This window comes from Aplidium turbinatum, chromosome 10 (genome assembly GCF_918807975.1).
Source record: "Aplidium turbinatum chromosome 10, kaAplTurb1.1, whole genome shotgun sequence".
Lineage (NCBI taxonomy): Eukaryota > Metazoa > Chordata > Ascidiacea > Aplousobranchia > Polyclinidae > Aplidium > Aplidium turbinatum.
The window spans coordinates 13,673,171-13,688,976 of NC_137481.1; the positions used below are offsets into that span (position 1 = coordinate 13,673,171).

The 15,806-nt window shown below is 39.3% G+C and overlaps 1 protein-coding gene across 1 annotated transcript; it reads left to right on the forward strand.

Moving 5' to 3' along the window:
- The first annotated feature begins 340 nt into the window (after positions 1-340).
- On the forward strand, positions 341-15,674 carry LOC145778096 (uncharacterized). Its single transcript, XM_082589509.1, has 6 exons — positions 341-499; positions 3,470-3,688; positions 4,592-4,774; positions 11,016-11,234; positions 13,766-13,913; positions 14,085-15,674. Exons 1-6 carry the CDS (start codon positions 449-451, stop codon positions 14,801-14,803), a joined length of 1,539 nt encoding a protein of 512 aa, XP_082445635.1. The 5' UTR covers positions 341-448; the 3' UTR covers positions 14,804-15,674.
- The last annotated feature ends 132 nt before the right edge of the window (positions 15,675-15,806 follow it).

Here is a 15,806-nt window from a genome sequence, read left to right on the forward strand (position 1 = left end):
GAAACGTGGTTGAGCGAACAAACGAGCAATTTTTTTACAAAATGGAAAAAACAATTGTAAAATTACAAGCCGAAAAACGCTGTACGAACTACATATGAATGGGCCCCCAGTAGGGGTTTGGAAGACAGTAAATGCGGCTTTGCATGATTTAATTAGCTGTTGATTATCAAGCTTCTGTAGTATATTTTTTTATTTATTAAACAGTCAAAAACCATTAGACACACTAAAATGAGTGAGGCCCCTTATTAGCCGTGGGCCCTCCCTGGCCTCAAGGTATAGGGGCGTTTAACACGGCCCTGCGCATGCCATCAATTGATTTTATTTTCAGAAAGTAGACTACACTTCTTTGTAGTGTTTTTATGAAGTAGCAAAAACTTTCAAAAGGAAAATCTTACTGCTCCTTCCACGACCGAAGTTTTTTAGTAACCAAGTTCAAACAAGAAATCTTATGGTGCAATGGTTGAGGTGCGCCCTAGCGGCTTTGGTAGTAGTTCTATGGGTAAGTGCAAACAATCGTTGACAATGAAATATAGCAATACTAGGTATTTAATAATATTTCACCCGTTTCAGATAACATATTTCCTAAATTGAAATACTATTAGGCTACTAGCCTATACTAGATTTCATACATTAAATCGTGTAAGTTAAAAAGGAGGGCAATGGTAGGTTTATTGAGTATGCAACAGCTTTTAATACAGTCAATCAAGAAGCTTAGGTCTGCATTATTAGATAAAGCTTTTATATTAAGCACGGGAAACCAAGAAAGCTAATTTCCATTAACTTACAAACGCATCAAATGTCCTTCCAAGACATAAATTATAGCTACCGGACTCATTTGCTTTGGAAGGTTTTGCTTTGAACTTACAACCTTGTGAGTGTTGAATATGCATCATGCACAGCCAGGGCCGGATTAAGGGTACTGTAGGCCTAAGGCTGTTTACTAGAGAAGGGCCTAATTTTGAAAACCAAGCTGCAAAAAGTAATAAAAACACATACATGAAAAATTGAAATTATTTAACTTGATGCAAAATAACATCAACATAACAGAGAAATGGCTAATGATGGCGCGTGATTGGTTTTGGAGACAAACGCATTTTTAGTGTCGAATTTGAAGCAGATGGAAAAGATTTTGGAAAGAAAGAAATGGATAGTAGGTACCTATGGTAATAATCTAGCTCAGGGGTCGCCACGCTGTTATTTTCGGTCCGCAGAATCAGGTATCAGCGGTACAAGTAACCAAAAATACTTTTCTTGAGAAGTTAAAGAGCATGAAGGCAAAAAATACTTTCCGGGAAGCATGTTTTCGCTTTGCATGCGATTCCACCGACCGACCAATCAGATAGTAGTTCTAGGTGGGGGTCGCTTAAAGTTATTCCAATGCAATGTCCAGCTACACTGTCCCAGTGGCGGTTGATTAAAACGCGTGCAAAGTGGAATTATTATGCTTCTGGACAGCTGAAAAATGTTTAGCTTAGTAGCCTACTGCAAAATGCTGTTAATCAACAATTCTTGCCATGCTGATAAGCACCGCAACTCCGCAAGTGACTGTTGTCTAATAATAATCAAAGAAAGGTGGTTTTATAGACACCCACAAAAAGGATGAAAAACCAACTCATTGCTTTTTTAGAGGGAACGCTGTTCATGAGTTACGTTAGAAACGTTTTTTCGGTGATTTCCACAAGCATTTGTTGCATGGTGCCTTGTTTCTCTCTCCCTTGTTATTGGAACCTATTTTCCCTGATATGTTTGCAGATCACTATTGTTGCCTGTATTGCGATGTGTCAAATATTTCCTTGTTTACTGAAACTGTTAATTGCAAGATATAATTTGTGAAGCGAAGTGACAACACCACTCTTGCTTGGCGATGAATATTCTGATGAAGCCGCTCGCCTCGTTAGGCCTATAAGTGCGCAAAACAAGTGGTCTCGTTTATTAGACATTGTTAAAGAAGTCAGACGTGTTGTTGAAGAAGCTTGGCCTGGCAGTAGCGTTGTTCGACTAATTTTGTTGCTGCAGTATTCTAAGATAAATATTAACAACATGTAACGCTGGATAGGCTACTGGGCACGTAATACGTTTCTTTTCTAGCTAAGAGTCAGCCTACCTAAAATTTTATTATTGCGGCCCGCCACAGCTCTACTTAGTGCCAAAGTGGCCCGCATGCAAAAAAAGGTTGGTCACCCATGCTCTAGCTAATGATACTCTAAACCAGGGGGTTTCAACCTTTTTTCCACCGTGACCCTCTCAGAGCAATCAATGTAGCCTAAACTCGCGACCCCCCAATAAAAGTATTCCACAAAAAGCATATTCAATGAAAAGTTTAACCAAATTTGATTCATGCCGACATCCAGTTATGTTTAGTTTTGCTGTTCCAACGTAAACTTCTGAAACGAAAAACGTTTTTTTGCGATGTTATCACGGCTTTTATTACGTTTCCTCCGATTGCTATTTCCATTTTCTATCCAGCTTAGCTAGATAATAGAAGAAAAATAATGAGAATAATCTACGTTTTCGCACTTTCACCGATTGAATTTATTGCAATCTTTTATGGATCTATTTAAATCAATTTTAGTGAGATGGTTGGTGCTGCATATTTTAACTATTAACTTTGAAAGTTCTTTCAGCAACAGGTGCACGCATTGACAAACAAAATAGCAGTCACTAATTTTTTTCAATGCGATTGAAAACGATACTGAGAAATTTATATTTTGGATAGGATTCTACATAATTTTGCTTTTTTACCATAGTGTGGTTACTGGATAACTTCAGTCTGCACAAAGCAACGTTCCTGCAAGAACTTGGTGAAAAATATCGAATGCTTTCCTATATAGCCTAACGCCTTGCAACGTCTGAAAGCTTAAACGACATAATGACCTCAAGAAAAGGAATGGTCGATTGCGAAAACGACACAGTTTTCATTCTTTTCTGGCAAAAAAGAATTGAAAACAATACACTGGAATTTCAAACGCCTCGCAACCCTCCAAAAAACGGCTCGCGATTCCCAGGTTTAAAATCCCTGCTTTAAACTCAATTTCGGTAAAAGTGGCACCTACGTGGTTTTGAAAATCAGTTCTTCAATCTTCATATGTATTGACTCAACTCAGTCATTCGTTTTTAAGCAAAAACTGTAGGCTACTGGTACTGGATATGTATCACTATCAGCCTTACAAAAATTTAACCTTAAAAAATTGAGGGCCGAATTTTTCCAGGGCCTAAGGTTATAGCCTTATTAGCCTAATGATTAATCCGGCCCTGTGCACAGCAACTTTCTGTCCTTTTCAGGATGTCATTCAATCGTTAAATACTTTTGTCAGAAAAAGTTCATTGGCTTATATCGAAATGGGATTGGGACAGAGCAACGCATTGTTTTATGAATTAATTTGGCCGATGGGAAGGTATTTAGTTGGTGAATGTTGCCTAAGCTTGTTGAGAAACCTTTTTGGCTAGCCCACTTTTTATTTATTTTTAGATGTTGAGTGTCATCATTTTGTCGTTGGCTACAATCATTCGTGACAACCTCAGTAAAATAGTTCTGGTGACTGAAGGGACTGCAGTAGGAGACTTTTATCTGAAGATATTTTTTCCAGTGATTTTTCCGGTTCTTATCACAGTGTCATGTTTTTTGTTTGTCATTGGATGTTTGGGATGTTTTGGTGCTTTTACTGATAGCCAGCGACTTCTTGGTTGGGTAAGTTGGTTAATTATATTTTACCGTCCTAAAGTAGCATAAACCAGCTGAAAATAATATGAAGAGTAGCCTGGTATCAAAGTTAGGTTGTTCAAGCACATTTGGTTGTTCAAGTGTTTACATTTGAGTTGGAAAAGTCTCCCTTGGTTGGTTGGTTTTGAATCTTCATCCTCGGACTGACAAAGCCTTGATAAGTTATTGCTGGTAAGTTTCGCATACTTGAAGAAGCTCTTGACGCAGGGCCGGTTACCGAGATTGACAGAGTGAAGTTTACGATTGTTGAAGTGTTGCCGGGGAATTATTCCATTCACTAGGTGCCGCTGAATAGAGAGCAGTCCTGAAATGCGTTGCTCAAGCGCACGACCCGAGAATCGACTTAACACCGCGTGATCTTTTAATTTATAACGGAATAGTTTCGTATAGCCCAGTTGTAGGCTAGGTCTGCAAGCTTTAAGCATTTACACAGACCTGAATATCAAGACCAACAGTGTTGTTTCGAAAAAAAGCATAACATTATTTTGGAGAAAACATAACCTGTAGGCTACTTTTTACAAAGAAACGTCGAAAATTGTGCAAAAATACCATAAGAAGTGATAAAAGTTAAAATATAATTCTGATGATTTCAAGCTTAATGAAGGATAACAGTTTAAAATCAGTTTCAAAATATTTAAAGCCAATTTGTAAAGACATTGATTTGTACTCAAATGCAGCAGTTGGTTTAGCTTTCTTAAATTAGAAACCGAATTCAAAGAAAACGCATATTATTAAGCCTATTGTTATTTTATTTGCATCAGACAAGAATGTCCATATTCGAATCTTTTAAACAGTTTTTCAGCTTATGAGTTTAGACTTGTTTGGTAGCCCACTTTAAAATTACATTTTGAAATCTAACTTTCTATTCAGTTTTTCTTCTCCATTTTGATCACATTTTGCGTCGAATTGAGCGCCGGAATTTGGCGAATGGTTGAGTATGATCTCCGTTACAATAGTTCTGACGTCTTCCAACTAAAATCTAATATTGAAAATTATGCTGGTCAGAAATCAATGACATGGTTTGCTGACGCGTGGAAAGAAGTTCATCTAAAGGTGCAATTGTTGGTTATATTGGTTTATAATCAGGGATGGAGGAACCACGTGGGCCTCGTGGGCCTGAGCCCACCTACTTTATTTTCTGGGTGGGCCTGGCCCACCCACTTTTAAAAGCCAAATTTCTTTGAAAAGGTAGCGAAAACGGCAAATCAGAGAGGGAGTTCTAAAAAAAGGTCTTCACATATTTGATACACAGTAGTTTGATTACGGTATTATCTTTGATAGCTCAATGATGAAATCCAATCTTTAAACTTTTCTGTTGAGTCCATTATTGATGTGCAGCACGTGTGGGTGTGGTTGCGTGTGACTGGTGGTCTGGAGCAATCTACCAATCAATTTAATTATTTTCTATGCTCCCTATGGTTAGAACAGTGATATCATTACATATGCACGTAGCCTACTGTATAATGCTGCATATTATTACTCCCAGGTGGCATTATAACTGTGTGTGTATTGTTGCCTTTTTATTTGTATGTAGGCCTACATCGCCATATTTTGTAAAGCGCTATAGCCTAGAACAATTTAACAATTTTGTTATTTTTTTGACCAAATCCGGCCCAAAAATAGAAAGTTTTGCCTGTTGGCACGAAAGGCAATTATGAAAACGCAATGTGTAAACCAGGGGTCGGCAAACTTTTTCTAACAGCGGGCCAAAGCCAAACTTTACATGGTCTTGGCGGGCCGTAGCCTATTAATACCAATTTTGATAGATTCAGAGGCATGATTTCAAGGCGTTGACGTAGCCTAATGCCTTCAGAATATCCGCTAGTAATATCCTTGACGGGAATCAGCTGAACAAATTCTTAAACATCAAAATCTTTGTTTACTGCACGCACAAATACTGCCAGCTCAGCTGTAGGCTTATCTGTCGTGTCTGTGCTCTCATCTATTGCGATTGCGAAGAACTGTAGATATACACTAACTTTTTGCTAGATGTTACGTTCTCCGATATCTCTTCTTTTCGTTGAGTTACGATTCTTGTTGAAAGACTTAGGCCTATATCTGAAAAGTAGTTTTGTTTTTTTTTCTCTGGACATAATTATGTTTTCAATAACATCCATTTTACACCTTTTCCCAAATTCTCTATCACTATACGATTTCTTGTCTTTTTCTATTGATTGTGCTACCTTGTAGCTAGCAGAAGAATTTTTTGATTCATTGGTTTTCCTTTTCTTTGTAACAGAGAAATTTTCTGTTTTAAAGCTATTTTTGAGTAGATTAACATTGCCGTTCCTTGTTTGACACATTAACTTGGAAAAATAATATGTTTTGCTTCATAATGGCGCTTTATGTTGAGTTATTTGTTTGCACAAACAGAAACGCTGCAAACCAAAGACGGGGGCCTACTAAAATGATTAATGAAAAGGACTTGTTCTTCCATTCGATTATACTCTAATAAACCACTGGCCTGGCTACATATTATTATAATTTGTAAAGGAGCGGCGTGCCGGATGATTTTTCTTGGCGGGCCCTAGGTTGCCGATTCCTGGTGTAAACGATTTCAAATATTAGTAATGCAACAATGTTATTGGGGGTCTGGGGGGCTTCGCCCCCCAGAAGTAGAATTGACTTTGACTGCTGCGCCTCTGGGCCCACCTACTTTTAAAATGGTTCCTCCATCCCTGTTTATAATTATTGTTTTACAGTACCAGGTTTGGTGGCCGTGCTTAACTATACTTATCGATGCAAATACCGCAATATTAGATCTTTTTATGCACGTCTTAAACCATTAAGGTTTTGCCACCTTTTCCTTTTGTTGGTTTTGTTACTGTATTTCTTTTTTACAATATCATTTCTTTTTGCGTTCTGACAAAGAAAAATAAATTGAATTGAATTGAATTGAATTGTCTTGCCTCCTTTCTTAAACTTAGCCTAGCGATAAAGCTATTTTGCATGGATTGCTGCACGTGAAGCTGAAATAACTTCAAGTTCTTTTTTATTCAAAAAACAAAATGGATGTTGCGGCCTACTGTATTTCAAAAAACACAGTTTGAGAAACGTCATTCTATTGAAGTATTTATATGTAAAATTTAACGGCCTGAGAAAGCAAGAGCAGTGTAGCCTACAATACCCTCAGTGATGTAGTCAAAAAGAACATTTTTAAGTGAACAAAAACAACGGTTAGGGAGGCAAATATTTCAATATTCGAAATAAAAAGATTGTTTAAAAATATTATAGCTCCTGAATAGGCTACTGCCAAAAGTTTATGAAATATCATTCAACGCGTAATACAATGCCATTCGTCGTCGTCGTGTGAGCCTGTGGAGCTGAGGGTCTATCCTTTTACTACCCCAGATTCACGATGTTTTTGAACTAAGTTGGAAGGCTACTAGAGAGCAGTCAGTCTTTTGATTCGTCATCCAAGACACGCAAACTTTCCACTCCATTAGATGGCTTGAAGATGGTGCAATCGTTGATGGTGTGGTCTGTTCCTCAGCACCACATTCACAATTAGATAAAGAAGCCATTCCCCATTGGTGCATGATTGAGCGGAAAAGTCCGACCGTACGAGACGGTTGAGGCGCACCCACGGGTGTCGGCATCGAGGATGAACAAATGGAGTCTGGTGGTGCTTGACTTCCATTGAGAGTTCCACTTATGGTCCGCCCAATTATCCGCAGAGATGTCTTATCCATCAGCTTCGTTGATTAGAAGTTGAGCGGATGGCACAAATGGGTGTCTTGATTTCAGTCGACGAGGCTGCTCTCTTGGGAGAGCAGCGATATTGCATTGGAGAAGATAGTTGGGCTCCAATGCCCGTCGACCAAGAGACAGAGTGACTTTTTCGCGACCAACCTCAGTGGGTTGAATGCCAGCAAGAATGTGTAGGTTGTCCAATGGTGTGGGACGCAGGCACCCGGTCACTCTGCACTGTTGATGGCAGTGTCGATGTTGTGGCAGTGAGCATTGCGCCACCAAACAGGTGCACAGTAGTGATGCAAGCCGCGCCGCGCCGCGCCGCGTACGCGGCCGCTTTTGACTTTTTCGCCGCGTGCCGCGCCGCGCCGCGCCGCGTGGAAGGTTGAAATGACAAAGCCGCGCCGCGCCGCTTGCCGCGTAAACTTTCAAGAAATTAATTTTTCGTAAACGTAAACTTTCAAGAAATTAAACTTTCGTAAACGTAAACTTTCAACTTTTCAAGAATCAGCTATGAAACTTCAAATTTAAATTGGAAACACGGATCAGTTATTTTTCCCTTCGGAAACCCTAAGATGGAAAGCTATGCAAATGCAAATTGCAAATGGCTTGCAGTTGACAGGGTTTTAGGGCTTGCTTGTCAGGGAAGCTGTACGAATGTTTTTGGTTAGTAGCCTAGCTGATAAGCTCAGTTACCAGGCTATAGGCCTAGCGCAACTACCGCATTATTTACTATATCAGTTAGCCCAGTGAGTTCAGGCTATAAGTTTTACTCTTGTGTGTGTAGTTCATATAGCCACTGGCATTATAATTGCATTATTGCTTACAAAAAGTGTTCAAAAGTCCTGATACTGGATCCAGGAACATTCTATTTGTCTTAGTTTGTATTATGTCTTAGAACTTAGATGCATTGCTGATAAGAGAATATGATCTGGTTAGCCTGGCCAATTAGTGCACAACTGTATTGGTACTAGGTTACCAGTTATATGCCATGGATGCTTTTTCCTACAATTGACTTTCTAAACAATAACTCGTTAAAATATTTTTTTTTAATTTTGTAATTTGCGGTGTGCGGTGCGGTGCAGTGTCAAAGTTCCAGATAAATTGCGGTGTGCGGTGCGGTGCGCGGATAGATGAGTCAGTTGCGGTGCGGTGTGCGGATAAAAATTTTGGGTTCGCTGCATCTCTAGTGCACAGTGCTCTGCTGAAGAGTAGACAAGAGCGAGAGCTGCTATATGCAAAGTGTCAGCCCTCGCTCCCCAGCGGGAGCCTGCTAAGCGCTTGAGCGCGCAGCGCGCGATGAGAGTTTCGTTTGCAGTGACACCAATTGGTGGCGGTACATGAACGATCAGTCTAATGTCACTTCGAGGTATTCTGGTTCGAGGCAGAAGGGCGGATTTTTCAAGATATTCAGCTTGTCGGTTATGTATATGCAGTGATGTACGCGCATACAAAAAATATTGACGCCGTCAGCGCAAACGCAAACGTTCGAAAAACCATACGCCGCATGCGTCAACGCAACTTGTAAAAAAAGTTGGCGGCGTCAGCGTTAGCGCATACTCTAGCGCAAACTCATTTTGTTTGCTAGGTGCCAAACATTCACACGGCATAAACCACTCGAAACAACACACTTTTCAAGCCACTTCGCGTTTTCTCGTTACAAGAAATTATCTTTTTGGCCAGAAGGCACATCTGGCATTGAAAATATAAATTTTTGCCTTTCGAAGAAGAGAGCTTAAAATAGTTTTCCATGTAGGGCCATGGATTTGTATTATCATGCTCCATTTCACTTGGAGATTAGTATTACCGTAAGTTATTCCCTGAATACAATAGTGTAGTGTAAGAAACTGTAGCATACGCCTATCAAGAAAATTCTAGTAATATACTAACTGTCGCTTCCTAAAAATCCATTATAAAAAACACTATTTTTAAAATGATTCCGTTTGAATAAGACTAATGTTGCTTTTAATGCCATGATTCTCTCAGTAAGCTCTATGCTTTTTTCTGATAAGATTTTTAAAAAGTGGGTTAATGGAAGACAAAACTGCCAGACACAAGCAAGTTTAGATTCTGAACTGCACAACTCTTTGTTATTAGCATTCAGGGATAGTTAGCATTAGCCTACTAGTGTTATTAGCAGTAAGCTACTCAAAAGCCTCTCACAATTGGCTCCTGGATGCATGTTTTGCTAAACTGCTCATCAAGTTACAAAACATAGATAATTACATACTTACGCAACAGAATGTATAAATTGTCAAGTAAAAATTACTTTAGCTTCATAGCCTACTGTATGTAGGCCTACACATTACTACGCTACATAGCCTACAACAAGAATAACCGGCAAAGGCAAAGTAATGTACTACATATAACATACAGAGTCCGCCCCGATAGCTCAATTGGTTAGCGCGTCACTTCTGGAACGAACAAGCTTCAAGATCAATAACGGCGCTGGTTCGACTCTCGGGGTGTGCGCTTGAGCAACGCACGTTAAGGGCTGCTCTCCATTTAGCGGCATCTAATGGATGGAATAATTCCCCGACAACAAGCCTTCAACAATCGGAAACTTCACTCTGTCAATCTCGGTAACCGGGCGTGCGCCAGTGATTCAAAGCCTCTACAAGTATGCAAAACTGCCAGGTTTAAGCTCTGCAAGAAGCTTTCCCAGTCCGAGGATAAAGATTCAATCAATCAATCAATCAGAGTACAACATCATGCAAGCAATCACGGTCGGAGACCAAATATTTGAGTTTGTTTAGATACATAGGCTGCACTGCTCCTTGCCTGAGAAGTTTCTGATTTGCCCCAAAATGCAAGACTGAACTAATATAAATTAAAGTGCTCACAATTGCTTACAAACGCCTTTAACACTGCTTGACTAAAAAAACTTCACACTACGAAGCCAAGTCATTGTTTACATTTTACGTGGAGCGACATTACCAACCTACCTACTTGCTTGCTTACATTACATTCCTGTTCTGACCCGTAATTTACTAAGTAATTTCTCAGTAGGCCTAAGTTGTTTTAACTAATTCTTTCTTTTTTTCTGCAAGACTTCAGTCTCCACGTGGGACTCTAGCGTCAAAGGCAGTAGTGCGATATTCAAACAAACTCCAGCTGACTGAACAATAGATGACACTGTGACACAACACAAGAACAATGGGCAATTGCAAGACGTCAACATTTCGCAGTTTGACAAAAAAAAATTGCAAACAACAACTAAGACATTAAAAAGTATACGTTGACGCTATGCGCTAAAAAACCGCGAAAACTTTACGGCGCATCCTCAAGCGCAAACTATCCAAAAAAATGTGGCCGCCAGCGTTAGCGCAAACAAAAAGTCTACGCCGCAAATATGCGGCGTAGACTTTGCGGCGCATACGTACATCTCTGTGTATATGGAAAGCTGCTGCCACAATTTTGATTTTGCTGAGTTTCAGTCGCCATTTATGCCAACTAAACGTTGTTAAAACATTAAAAAATGCCATTAAAACATTGTATTAATATTAAAAACATATAGGCTATGTCCCTGGGTAGCACACCTGTGTAAAATTTAGATAGCTTACTGTACACTGAAGTCTAAATTTCATGCTTTTGATCCCAGTTCAATTGCTGCGGAGTTTATTCATTTGAAGATTGGCTAGATGTCGACGCCCGATTATTGGTGTCTTGTTGCCCAAAGGATATTGCCAGGGAAGAGTGTGTAAAAAGAGAGAAAATTCGGCATTTGGATGGCTGCGGAAATAAGCTTCTTCTTTACCTAATCTCATCACAATATATGGATGTTGTTCCATACCTCACCGCCGTAATTGGCATCGTGCAAGTAAGTGGAGCCAAGCCCATTAAACGTAGGCTACTAGCCTACCGGTTACTCAAAAATATTGAATGATTAGGCTATACAAGAGCAACCTGTGAGCAAGAGCGCCAAAAGCGGGGGAGGACAGAGGAGCGAAAGACTCCCCTGCCCTCAACTTTTCTGTGGATGGAGGGCAATGGTGCTCTTTTAAGGTCATGCAAGCTACTGCACATTTTGCAATATAACAAATTATGCTATTCGCTTTTAGCCTAATTATAATCTTTCCTTACAGCATGTTGCCCTTCCGTGCCATTGTTCTTTGTATACCAGACACTTGTATCATTACTCGATAGTGAGCTGATAGATGAGCATTATCGCTATATCTTATTTTAAAAATAAATTGGCCTTTCAGCCACAAAAGAGCTCTTTTTTCATAATCTTGCCCCCACCAGTCAAAAATCGTTCCTGCCGGTGCGCCAGAAGACTGGGCAGTGGGCACTGGGCAACCTAAATTTTCAGTATGTAATGTTTTGATCAAACGAGTTTTTTTGTGGATGTCAGTAGGACTAGGCTGTCTTTGTTTCAGTTTGACCTTTTTCTTAGTTGTAGGCCTATTGACACAATCTTTTGTTGATTTAATTGATGTTTATTGTTTGCTTTTTAAATATAACTGAAAGGATGTAGTTACTGGCGAGGTTAACTAACGTTACAATTTACTACTAAGTACATAATTCGCATTGTTTAATAAAAAAAATTATGTATTTTTACAATTTTTTTAATAGCCCACACTAGCTGACTTAGGCCTAGCCTACATAACAAAGAAGTCAAATATGATCATAGGCCTACATTATATAAGCTATAGTTTGTTTAAAAGAAAAGTTTTCAAATCCTATTTCACTTTTTCTAAACGTAAAGTAAAAGCGTTTAAAAAAAGAGAAATCGTAAACTCCAGCTTGAGCTGCACGAGCTGTTCGCTTACGACTAATAAATTACGTGCTCACACACAAACCATAACTCAAATTCGAGTAAAATAGTCGTCACCAGGTCTGTCATAAAAGTCACTCGGTCTGTCATAAAAGACGCAAAAAAACTGCACATTTATACTTTATAGTCATAAACGCTGACGCATGATGTGGTCCTGGATTGAACAACAATGAACTTTTTAAGCTTTTTTTAAACACAATTCAGACAAAAGAACATAAACTCGGTTGCAAAGAAAAATTGAAGGTACGCTACCGTAGCCTACTTATGTAAAAAGCAGGGCTGTGGAGTCGGAAGGATTTTCGTATGCTCGGAATCGGAATCTTTGAAAAAAAGATCAAATCCGACTAGTCATAAAACGATAAACAATATTTTGTGTTTGTTTGTAATCTAGGCTATTTTTAAAATATTGTTACTTTTCTTTTGTATTATGCTCTAAACCAGTGGTTCTCAACCTTTTTTATTACGTGGCCCATTTTCATTGCACAAAATATCTTGTGGCCCATTAACTCTTTATGCAATAAAAAAACTGCAAAATAGGTTTAAAAACAAAAAAAACAGCAGAATATATTTCAACCGTGCATCAATGAGATGCATGCTCCTGAACATTATTGACCAACTTAGATTATTTAGATAAATTTACATTTTATCTACATTCCTTCCAACACGATTGTAACCGTATTCCTCTCTTCAAGTTAAAAGTTTCTCCCCATGGAGCCAAGTGGCTCCCTATGAAAACCACACTGTTGCAGTTGTTTAAAATCAACGTCTGTGTATTATGCAACAGACGACTTTGATTACGTCACGCTACTAAGATTATTATTTCAATATGAATAATTAAAATGAAAATTACCATTTTGCAGCAAATTACAGCAGCACCGTTCATTGTTGGTACAGTCAAAACAACTAAAATTTTCACTAACTCTAGAAAAATTGTAAGGTCTGTGGCCCACCTCAAACTATTTCCATGGCCCACTAGTGAGCCATGGCCCACCGGTTGAAAACCGCTGCTCTAAACCTTTCTACAAAATAGAAGTGTTATAATTACTGTACAATTCTAAAACTAGTAAGAAAAAAGTTGTAACGCAACAATTGACTTTCCAACGTTAATCTAATCATGGCTAACACAACTACTGCACTTCATGAAACTGAAATGAAAAAAGATAGACGATGAACAATTGTAATTGCCTAGAGATCTACAACTTGGCCGCACACCACAAACTACCGACCGCGTATTTGTAACCTGCAGGTCGCTGCAGCAGATGGGGTGTTTTGACCGGTAGACACTTTAACATAGGACAATTTTCCCTACAAACCAGCGTTAATTCTTAGTTTGTTAATTACAGAAGAAAAAAAGTAATAAAAGGGGTGGGATCAAACCCATGCCATCAAAATGTCTATTCCCTAGCCCATGCTAAAGCATTCTGCTATTTGCTGATTTAAATCTTGCCTTTTGATTGGTTAATAAACCTCATCTGCTGCAGCGACTTGCAGATGACAAATACGCCCACTGACTGATGCTCTATTTGACGTAGCATGTTACGAGCGAACAACTTTGTCACTTTCCTATGTTTCAGGTGATAGCGTTAATCATTACTCTCAAAATCTGGTTAATCTTCTGCTTTCGCCCTAAAAGACAAGCAGATAATAAAATCTGCTTATCACCAACGCTCTATCGACGCGATGGAAAGTGCTTCGCACAAGAGCAGGAGCTTCTGGAAAACGGTGAGTCCAACTATATAATATGCACGAACATACGACGCATGTTTTATCCAGAACTGATGATCAACATCAAAACAAGTTAATTGGGTTGAATAAGGTTATTTAAACATCAAAGCTGTTTCAATAAACGTTATTCAAACAGTATCCACCTCAAAGTATCTTACTTTTTTGCAGGATGTTATCTCACTCCCCTAAAGAGTTACAAAGATTACCGATACTTGGAGAAAGCAGACTTGATGACATCACAAAGAGTGGAGGCAAGGCATCCGCAACAATCTAATCCCACCTATCCCATCTTCCTTTTGTCGGAGCGAGACAACGACAAAAGCTGTTATGAAATGAATGACGTCAAAGAATTCAAAACTACACGTTTTCAACCGAATGCAGCTGCTAGCTCTGCAAATAGTGAGAATGTTGTACAATATCAGAAGCTTTCACAAAGCAGTAGCTCATTTCAACCTAACCTCTCTCGTATACGTGATCAAATTACAGCCACTAATATGATGGAGGGACGGAGTCCTGCGGTGTTAAGCGCACAGACATGCTCTCACAGCCGCGTGGCGGGTGTTGGGCCGAGTGATAACACAATTCATGGTCCCAGTACGTCACATTGCAAACTTAGCTCCAAAGTTAAAATAACTACAACCACTGGAAGTAGTACACAACACAAGGGAGCTTGCAGCAAAGAAAAGACATCATCATATTCGGAAGAGCCCTCATCACATGGCAGCCACTCCCAATGCGGCAAGCAAGGCAGATCGGGGCAGGAAAATGAAAAGAGGCGTTTTGATCACGTTTTAAACGGGAAAGTACAGACCAAAACAAACGTCACAAACTGTGACGTCAGCCTCGAAATGGCCGTGCATTACAATGCATCAGGAATCTCATCATAGCGTTCGAAACGGAAGTGATCTAATTGAAGTTTTGAAGGCCAATATGATCCTCACATGTGCGGTACACAAAAGACGTTTCACTTCATTTTGAAAATTGCATACCTACAGACGAAACTTTGTAATGAAAATGATGCAAGGAAATGTTTAAACTTATCACCCTTGCGGACGAGGTGTCAAACCAGTCATAATACGTAAAGGTTGGAAGAAGCATTATACTGCATGTGGTCACAAGGGAAGACGGAGAGAAGAATATAAAAAGAGCATATGATCAGACTCCTAATCTGAAGCAAACATAGAAACCCTTCATCGATCTTTGTAAAACTTTATTTGAGACAAAATACAACAGAACAAACTTGTATTAGTTTAAGAGACAGATATCTCGTATGTTTTTGTTGCTTTGAGACTGGCGGACTTCAGTCTCAACATAAAAGTAATACCGACTTTGTTTGAAACTCTTTACGCTTCTACTGGGACCAGCGGTGATCAACACATTGGCAACACCAAATCAAGCCTGTCTCATATCAAGCTACATAAACTGATGGTTGTGTAACAAAACTGCAGCATGCTTTCAGAGTAAAGTAATCTCAGTAATTGCGTGTGAAAGTTCATTGCGGTAAGTTCAGAGTATAGCGATCTATACAGGTCGCCACTCGCCATGGTTCAGACAATACCAAACAAGAACATGCTTGAGTCGACTCCACAAAAGACGTTCTTTTATGGATAGGTTCAGATCATGGGTTCAGATGCAAGGAGCAATACGCCGAAAATGTTTGAAATTGTCGTTTTGTTGTAGATTGAAATCATTCAACTCCATTACCGGTACTATGACTACTATGTTGTCGATCATATCTTTATAAAACAGCAAAGTTCATTCGGTCCTAGAGTCATACCTTCGCAAGAAATATTATCAAGGACCAGAAAAAGTATTGTCATCGGTCAATAGCCATGGAATGATCGAAAAAGTTCTTTCGTATTGAAAATACAAGACAATAGCGAGCATCTG

What these genes read in the sequence shown, in the direction of transcription:
- LOC145778096 (XM_082589509.1), top strand. Translation starts at nt 449, where the DNA reads ATGGTGCAATGGTTGAGGTGCGCCCTAGCGGCTTTGGTAGTAGTTCTA. An exon ending in CCGTAATTGGCATCGTGCAA is followed by an intron (nt 11,235 to 13,765) that starts GTAAGTGGAGCC and finishes CCTATGTTTCAG; the next exon opens with GTGATAGCGTTAATCATTAC. An exon ending in GCAGGAGCTTCTGGAAAACG is followed by an intron (nt 13,914 to 14,084) that starts GTGAGTCCAACT and finishes ACTTTTTTGCAG; the next exon opens with GATGTTATCTCACTCCCCTA.